The sequence below is a fragment of the Pundamilia nyererei genome, unplaced genomic scaffold (genome assembly GCF_000239375.1).
Source record: "Pundamilia nyererei isolate P.nyererei 1_Seehausen unplaced genomic scaffold, PunNye1.0 scaffold00032, whole genome shotgun sequence".
Lineage (NCBI taxonomy): Eukaryota > Metazoa > Chordata > Actinopteri > Cichliformes > Cichlidae > Pundamilia > Pundamilia nyererei.
The window spans coordinates 3,209,334-3,218,204 of record NW_005187433.1 but is presented as its reverse complement, the minus strand read 5'-3'; the positions used below and the strand labels follow the sequence as shown (position 1 = coordinate 3,218,204).

General features: G+C 38.8%; 1 protein-coding gene across 1 annotated transcript in view; it reads right to left on the bottom strand.

Moving 5' to 3' along the window:
- Positions 1–326: 326 nt before the first annotated feature.
- The window catches only part of LOC102194225 (matrix metalloproteinase-17-like), a 92,149-nt gene continuing 83,604 nt past the window's right edge, over positions 327–8,871 (bottom strand). Inside the window, exon 10 of the mRNA XM_005729268.2 lies at positions 327–2,305. Within this exon, the coding sequence (XP_005729325.1) occupies positions 1,980–2,305 (326 nt within the window). The 3' untranslated portion in view covers positions 327–1,979. The remainder of the gene's footprint in view (positions 2,306–8,871) is intronic.

The following is an 8,871-nucleotide window of genomic DNA, read 5'->3' as shown; positions in this document are numbered from 1 at the left end:
GAAACACGGATATACTGCGTAATCCTCTGTGCCAGCAGATCTCTTTATAAACCCATTTGGCGTAAGTGTGAGGTGTGATTTGTTTTCCTGATGAACAGCACTGACCATTACAAGAGAAGACACATTTAAGAACATCAGACAGAAGGGGAGCAGCTCCCAGTTGGTGTCTGCAAGCTGTCATGTTACCATCGTCTGTCTTCAAGCCTGGGCTTTCCTTCAAAAACACAAAAATAATTACACACTCGGTCCACACAGTAGCAGAAATAAGCACTCAAAATAACACAGGGCACTCGTGTGACAAGAAAAAAAAAGAAGTCATTCACAGATATGTTTTTTATTTTCCTATAAAAATATTTTACAATAGAAAACACAGCTTAAAATATACACAGTCCACTTAGTGATGCAACAGCTGCAGAACCCTTCAACTCAAATATATCAGTCTATAGGTAAATATATCTTTACAGCAAGAATAAATTCAGCGGGGCTACAGGGAACTGTCAGTCACCAAAAAAACCACTCTTTGAACTCTATGAGCTGATCAAAGTAATGTAAAAGATACTGAATTATAAACTGATTTCAATAGTAGATACAACTAAACTGAGTGGAAGGAATGCTTATAACCCAGAGGTGAAAATGAGCAGCTGTTCCTCACTTAGTCCAATGATTCAGGCATGGAAACCGGTCCGTCCACCTACTCATCCATGCATCTGTCTACCTCTCACAGCAGGAGTAGGAGCATTCAAACATTAATGCTCGTTGCAAGCACACGAGAGCACAGGATGTTCGTATGTGTGCACGCAGTGGGGTTTATTAAAAGGTCGGTTCCACAAATAAAATAAAAAAATCATGTTTACCTCTGGTGCTATGCTGCCTTGCAGGTAGTTTTGGTTTTATCTCTCCAGTTTGAGTAAAATAGAGATGAATGGAAAGCAGCAGTGCTTGTGAACACGCAGAAAAATGACTTACTTGCAAATTCAACAGTAGTGTATCTTTTCAGAAAGTGTTCCTTTTATTCTGAATAATTTACAGGTCTTGTTGCAAACTGGAACTAATTTTTAACACCAGAAAATCACTGTGAGTTCTGTAGGTGGTCAGAGCAACACCACCATTATTATTTTGGCATAGAAAATGTATTGTGGTACTAAAATCTGTGTGTGTGATGTTTGTTTTTGTCTCTCTGTGTATGGACAGACTGCTGCATTGTCCCCAATTTCCCATTGGGGACAATAAAGTTAGCAAAATCAATCCATGTACATAGCTGGTTATAATCTGAGTTTGAATATAAAAAGAAAACATGGTTTAGGTTATTTAAAACAAATTTTGGGCTGATAATGGATCAGTGCTCCTTTTTATAATGGGTGTATTCCTTTGCACTTGCCTTCAAGTCAAAATAAACTTAGTATGTTTGTCATGTGATGATTTGCTGCTGTAAACTTAAAAAACATTTCTATTCACTTACAATTTTTCCTTTGCAGAGATTTGGCCGTTAATCATTTGCTGAAGCCGTTTTCACACATGCACTGTGGCCCTGAACTGAGCACAAGCATTTTACATGGATCAGACAATAAACAGTCTGTACCCAGCCAGCTCACTAAAACAAAGTCCATGCGATGTCTGATTAGGTGCATGTGAGAATAGTACATGTAACTGACCAGTGGATTACAGTTAGTTGGCTTTATGTGTCCTGCTCCCTTTCCAAAAGCAGAGTACCTGAAGTATCTGTTTGCTGCATGAAGAAAAATTATGACAATGCACCGGATGAATCTCCTCACTTCTTCTCTTGTGCATGTATGAAAACAGCTTGTAAAGCACTGAAAGCTGGGTGATGCCCATAAGAATGACTGCTTGATGGCAGTGCCCCTTGAAAGTCATGATAAATAAATAACAGCAAATTTAGAGCAAAAAGATACTAAATTATATAAGAAGAATATTTTCCAGTTGTTGGTTTGTTCACTGGCCCTCTGTCCCATGCTTTAGCATCATAGCAGTTCAAAGCGGAGAGCCAGCGAGAGCGTCCAGAGAGGCGGCAGCAGCCAAACGAGGGACGGGGATGGGCGGACGCCTAAAGGCGAGGCGGTGTCAGAGGTGCAGGAGCACACCTCGTATCCGTTCTCTGCGTGGTCTGGGTGGCGGTGCACGTTGACTCTCGTCTCTGTGCTTTTGGGCTGTGTGTCCGGAGAGTCCGACTGCATCTCTGTGCACAACAGCCAGTCCGTTGCGATGAGGCGGGGGTATCCTGCCTCCACCTCCATGTCGCTGCCTGGCACTCGCCAGTACTCCTTCCCCTTAAAGAAATAGGACGAGCCTTCGGAGACACAGATTAGACGGTGGGGATTAGTGTGTGTGTGCATGAACTACAGATAAAAGAATACAATACTAGACTTTATATTAATGGCAGTTCAGAATTGTCTTTGCTCTTCGCTCAAAGCTCAATAAGCAGAGAACACATTAAACACCAAGGGCTATAATTTGTACCCAGCATGCTAAGTGTTTATGTTTAGCATTTTCACTTATTACCTTGCCCCACAGTACATCTGTTTGATAAACCAGAATGTGTGTGAACCAGGTGTCTACATCCATCATGGAAAATTATATCATTTAATTTAATATAACAGCTGCGTTTTCCACCAGTGTGCCTTGGAGAGGAAACTCCGCTGCAGTTTACAAACTTGCATGGACCGTAGCACAAAAATTATAAACCTGTCTCAGAAAAAATGACATTTATATACAAACTAAATGACCACAGCAAAAAACTGTGGAAAGAAATGCAAACTTGCTTGATTTTAACAAAAATATCCATGTGATATGAAAGCCGGCATGCTTATTTATGCAAGTTGTCTCCTGGAAACTCTGGTGGTCATACTCCAGCCATCGCTCCGATTACCTTTGTCAGCACTGAAGTAACTGGTGAAACGGGTAATTTTTTCAAATGTACTTTCATTTCAAATTTTATTTAAGAGTCATGAATCAAACCAGTAAAAATGGGACTCATGAAAATATACATGGAAAGTATATAAGGCAAAAACAGAGTTTGTATAATTCTAATGAAAGTCAAATATTGAAAATTTATATTTGGCATGACCACTTTTACTCTTCAACACACCCTGAAATATCTTAGGCAGCTTCATTCAGAGCTCTTCTCTGGATGCTGACTGCCTTTTCTTTCTTTCAAGATGATCCTATATAGCTACAATAAGAGATCTGGGGGTGTGGGGAGGCCAATCCATGACTGACAGTGTGTGTTTTTCTATCCAGGTATGCTTTTACTGTTGTAGCAGTATGCTTGGGATCATTTTCATGCTGAAAAATGAAGCTGTCAATGTGCCAATCAGATTCTCTCTACATGGTATTGCATGGTGGATCAAAATCTAATGGTACTTTTCTGGATTCATAACTCCAACACATTTGATCATCACTGTTGTACCTTTCTGTCCTCCTTCTGTAGATAATCATTAAGATTTGAACCAGTAATTACAAATTTGGATTCATCATTCCAAACGACCTGTTGCCACTGATTTCCAGCGCACTTTTTGTATAATTTGTCACACCTCAGTTTTTTCCTGCCTTCATTAAGAATGGCTTCTTTACAGCCAACCTTCCAATCTTCTATTTTTGATGAGGCTTTAGCAAACAGTACATGGATCAACAGAGGGGTCAGATGAATCACTCAGGTCCTCAGTCAGGTCTTTGATGGATTTACTGTTTCTTGGAGACTTTCGTTTACTGTTCATCTGCAGTAAAAACTCTGAAAGAGCTTCAGAAATCCTGGAGAACTGCTGCTCAAGATCACTATAAAAAAATTACAAGAATGCCTGGTTCCTTGCATGCAAAATATGTACTATACTTTCATATTAGATATTAACATGTGATCCTTTTGAAGAAATAATTAAGTAAAACTGACATGCACTGGGTATGTAGTATAAAGTGGATTTTGTATTTGCCTTTGCTGTTCAGACCATAGCAATGCCTTATGGGTGCTCTTGACATAATAATTGAACTGTCAGTTGATTGCTACTGATATACCCACCACTGTGCCTGTCTATTCACTACACGGCACTTAAGTTAATTAGAGTCACCAGAATACCAAATGGGCATTGGCACTGTGCTTCTGATGTAAATGCCACTTTGCTGAGTGCCACTATGACAAATATTTTCAGGGTTTATCAGATGTGGTATTATGAATGATAATAACATACAAAGTTTGTGGGCAATATTTTCATCGCACGTTCTTTTTTCTTGCTCTATTTCTGATGTGGCTATAGTGAATGCACTCATTGAAATTGTGTTCATTTGAGACAAAAAAATTTGAATTACAGAATTAAATGAAAAACTTAACACCTCCGAATGAATGCATTAATATGTGCTTAAAGTTTTGAATGTAGTTTACAAACTCATAATAAGCTTCCTGATCTCCCACAGACTGAATTCGTTAATGTGAAGGCGCCCACCTCCTCCAAGGCTGTTCACCTGATTCCTATGAATTTTTTTTTATTAACCAGTGACTATGACAAACAAGCAGAGGGAAGTAAACATGTGATAATGGTGTGGCTCATTAATAAGTAAGTGGCAAGAGATAAACAAGTGAAGGAGTTTGAGCAAAGTGAAAAATGTTTTCCCATTGTTAATGGCCTTGGAGCTCGCCAAGTGCAGAAGAGCTCCAAGAGCTATAGCTTCATAACTCCGGAGTGAATAGTGTTTGTCTGTGAATGCTTATTCAGACGTATATATACCTAAACCGCATCTTATTCTATCACAGTGTGTGAGGAAGTGTTGGAGGAAGTGGGGAAATGAGAAGAAAGACAATAACAACAAAAGATAAGGACTTATTAAGGCATATAGGACCTGTAGCCATAATAGAAAATGCTTGATATTGTCTTCAGAACTGCTTTAATTATTTGTGGCATAAAGAGAAAGTGCCAGAAACATTCTTCAGAGATTTGGGTCCATATTGACATGATAGCATCACACAGTTGCTGCAGATTTTTCAGCTGCATATTCATAATGTAATCTCTCGTTCCTTCACATCCCAAAGGTGCTCTACTGGATTGAGATCTGATAGCTGTGGAGGCCATTTTACTTCAGAGAACTCATTGTCATAATTGAGAAATCAATTTGAGATGATTTGAGCTTTGTGACATGGTGTGTTATCACCTCAGGGAACAGGTACGCTGTGCTCACAAAGGGATGGGCATGGTCAGCAACAATACTCAGGTAGGCTGTGCCATTCAAACGATGCTCAGTTGGTCCTAAAGGGTCTAAAGTGTGCCAAGACCATATCCCTCACACGATTACATCACCAGGAGCAGCCTAAAAAAGGCAGGAATTTATCCATATTTTCATCTTGTCGATAACAAATCCAAACTAAAATTCACCAGTCAAGCTTCTTTCAATTTCCTAATGTCCAATTTTGGTAAGCCTGTCTTGGCTGACATGAGTGTGATGTCGTGCTGCTGTAGTCCATCTGCTTCAAGGTTCGACGCATTTTCTGCATAACTTGGTTGTATTACTGTTGCTCCTGTTTTTATGCATATACTCATTTTGAACGTCAGCAGCTCGTGTTGAACATGTACTGTGTTGTTGCCATGTGATTTGTTCATTAGATATTTGTGTTAATAAGCAGCTGAATACGTGTACCTAAAAAAGTAGCCAGTGAGTGTATATCTGAAGTAATGTACTGCTGTCACTTACTGTATGTTTTTGGTTATTGCACTAATGTTCATATCCATGCATTGTCCTTAAAAATGCATGCCAAACAGCTTTCATGTCAAACACAATTTCTGAAGTGAAATAAAAGGATGAGTGTCTGTACTCCCAGGACGCTTTGCCTCCATTTTCTACATTTTCTCAGGTCGAAACCTAGATGGAAAAATGTGGCAAGACCCACAGCTTTTACAAGAAATCCTCATTCTTATAATAGTGCTGCTCCTGAAATAAATGCTTTTGCTTTGTAGTTTGTGTTTGTGTTGGGTAATAAGAACAATTAAAATGCCTAAAAAGTGCAACGCAAGTTGATGTGGCAGCTGTGCTGGTCTAGCAGTTTTCCTCTAAGTGGGTGAAGGCTCACAGCACCTAGTAATCCTTTTCCTGTGCATAATCATGAGGATGTATTCACACTTAGCTGCAGCATAGTACAATAAAGAGCCCAAGATGCACTATCGTGCATGGAAACACACCTATGGAGTTTAATTCTTCTGAGTACTCCCAATCTTTACTCTACCTACACAGCCAAATTACAATCCTAAAGCAGCTCTCTGTTTGCAAAAAGCGTAGGCCACAGGGTCTTCACCTTTCAAACATGTCCTCACTTTCTAACTTTAAGTATCATTTTGATCTTCACAAAGAGAATATAGTACACATTCTACTTTCTCCTCTGTCACAGTTATTGGAAGATCAAACTTGTACAGTAGGGCTTAATGTCACTTTGTCTTTTTCAACTTGTTCTTTCTTTCCCTCAGAGATCAAGCGTCCTACAGCTGTCAGAATCTGGAGAATACACTTCATGTCACTGAGTTCTGGCTAATAATACAGCTTCTTTGACTGAAGATGAGTCATGAGCTGTGCAGAACAAATAAAGTTCATGAAGACAGTGAACCCTTTAAGTTTCATCCACCGTTATAGGTTATATAAGCTTGTGACTCTGTGCAGACTCGTAGTAATTTTCACCTATATAAAGGGTGTAAACTAATTAGGTGATTTATATGATATGTTATGCCAGTAACTTATCTTGAAGGACATCTTCTTTTTACTTCAGTGCTGAAATATGTGAATCAAAGGATGACGCTGTTATACTTTTGTAATTAAATCGTGTAAAAGGATGAAAACCCACAACACATTCCTCAAGCTTCCCAGTGAGTCTCTCGCCCCCAAGGCCATTAATGCTCACTAGGCATGTAATTTCTTTTATTAATCAATTAAAAATACTTTAACTTCCTTTGTGCTGCTTAGCAAATCTTTTCTGAAACAGGAATAAATAGTAATATTTATTCACAACCATTTTTTGCTGTGTATTAAAACACACTAATCGGCACTTGTGTACCTTCATAGTGTCGGTCAGGTTGATTAAAGATGGACTGCCCTGCCAAAGTTCATGATAATGATAGTGCACGTAATGGTGTGGCTCTCAATTAAAAACAATTAAAACAGCTCTATGGACCAAAGGAATGAAGCATGTCAGAGTGTCTTCACAGTTAATACCTTTAGCTACTATTGTTTCATTAGTTTTGGCCTTTTCATTAACAACAACAACAACAACAAAATAAATAAATAATGCATGTCTGACATTATGCAATGAACTGGCAAAACTGAACACAAATATAATTGGTCTCATTGGTCTCATATTTACCCTAATGACTGCTCTTGAGTAAATGCTGCTTTTAGTCACTGCAATTCTTGGCTGTGTAATAATCCACACTTATCAGCATTTATGTACCATGATAGTTTTGGTGAGGCTGAAAAAATAAAGACTGCCCTGTCAAAGTTCATACTCATATTCCCCTGATTGGTTAGTTACTTGGTGAAACTGCTTGTTAAGATGTAGATGGGGTTCCATCAAAAGGCTCACAGACAGCATGCAACACCCCGACTTGTCCCTAAACACTTGCCGACTGTCTGTGAAGCCTGAAAGTTGAAAAGCGCACAACAAAGCAGAAACGGATCATTTGATAGTGACCACATAACAAGGCTTTTGATGAGCTGTTCAACAACAGCTGGGGAAAAGACAATTTTACTTATTTAGTGGTCTCTAGGCCTGTGCGACTAAGGCCTTAACTCAAGTTGATATTTTGACTCTACTAATTTGACAGTACTGCAGATATAGTGTTAGCTGGTTTCTGAGAACTTGAGTCTAAGATCAAATCCATAAAAGGCAAGACTATTCCTGAGTGCTGTGCTGATATCAGCAGCTATGATTGTTTTTAGAATTACAGAAGCATTTATAGACTTTATGTCCTCTTTCCCTCCATTTTTCAACCATTTTCTATGGTTTTACTGTCATTTCCTGTTTTTTTTTAAATTCGTATCACGTGAATGAATCTATATTTCTAACAACTTTAATATCTTTGTCCTGAAGTCTTATATTCTCTATTACTTACACATTCTTCGAGTATTTCTAAATAATTTATGGCAAGATGTCACCACGTGTCCTCTTTCCTCTTTGGTGTCGTATCACTCTCTTTCCCTTTGTCTGTTTCAATCTCTATTTCCTGTCTATTCACACTGAGATGGTGAAACAAACCGAGAACAGGCTTTGATGTGGCTTCAATTCCCAGGTCCCATGGTTTGTATATGTGCGTTTAGGCAAATGGGTTTCCAACTTGACTGCTTTTATCTCAAAACGATAAAAACAACAACAACAACAACAAAAACAAACAAAAAAACAAAAAAAACCAAAAAAAACCAAACCTCCAAAACAATCTTCATCCAAGCAAGTGCTTTAGCACCATTTAAGAATTATGGAAATTGATCAAGGCACACTACTGCGACTATAAAAGCAAAAACCAAAATGGATTTAAATTTGGCAATTTTTGCAAAGACAGTTGGATCTTCTCCCCTGTGTCAGCCTTTCAACTTGAGTTTCGATTTTAGTAAAAGGAAATCAGAGAGAGCCAAATCTGCCAAGTAGGGTGGGTGGCAACCTGTAGATGCTTCACAAGGAGACAGCATCGAAGAGTATGGTCTGTTTTAGGTTCATAACCACCCCGTAAACTCTATCTAGACTAACCTGTTTACACGTGTGAACACCTTTCATTCACAAGTGTTCTTTCATGTACACTGCACTTGCATGGGGTGGTGTAACAGGGAGCAGAAGGTTTGTTTCTTGTTGAAAATTCTGCAGAGGAAGAACAAGTATCCTTATGTGTACACAGACACACA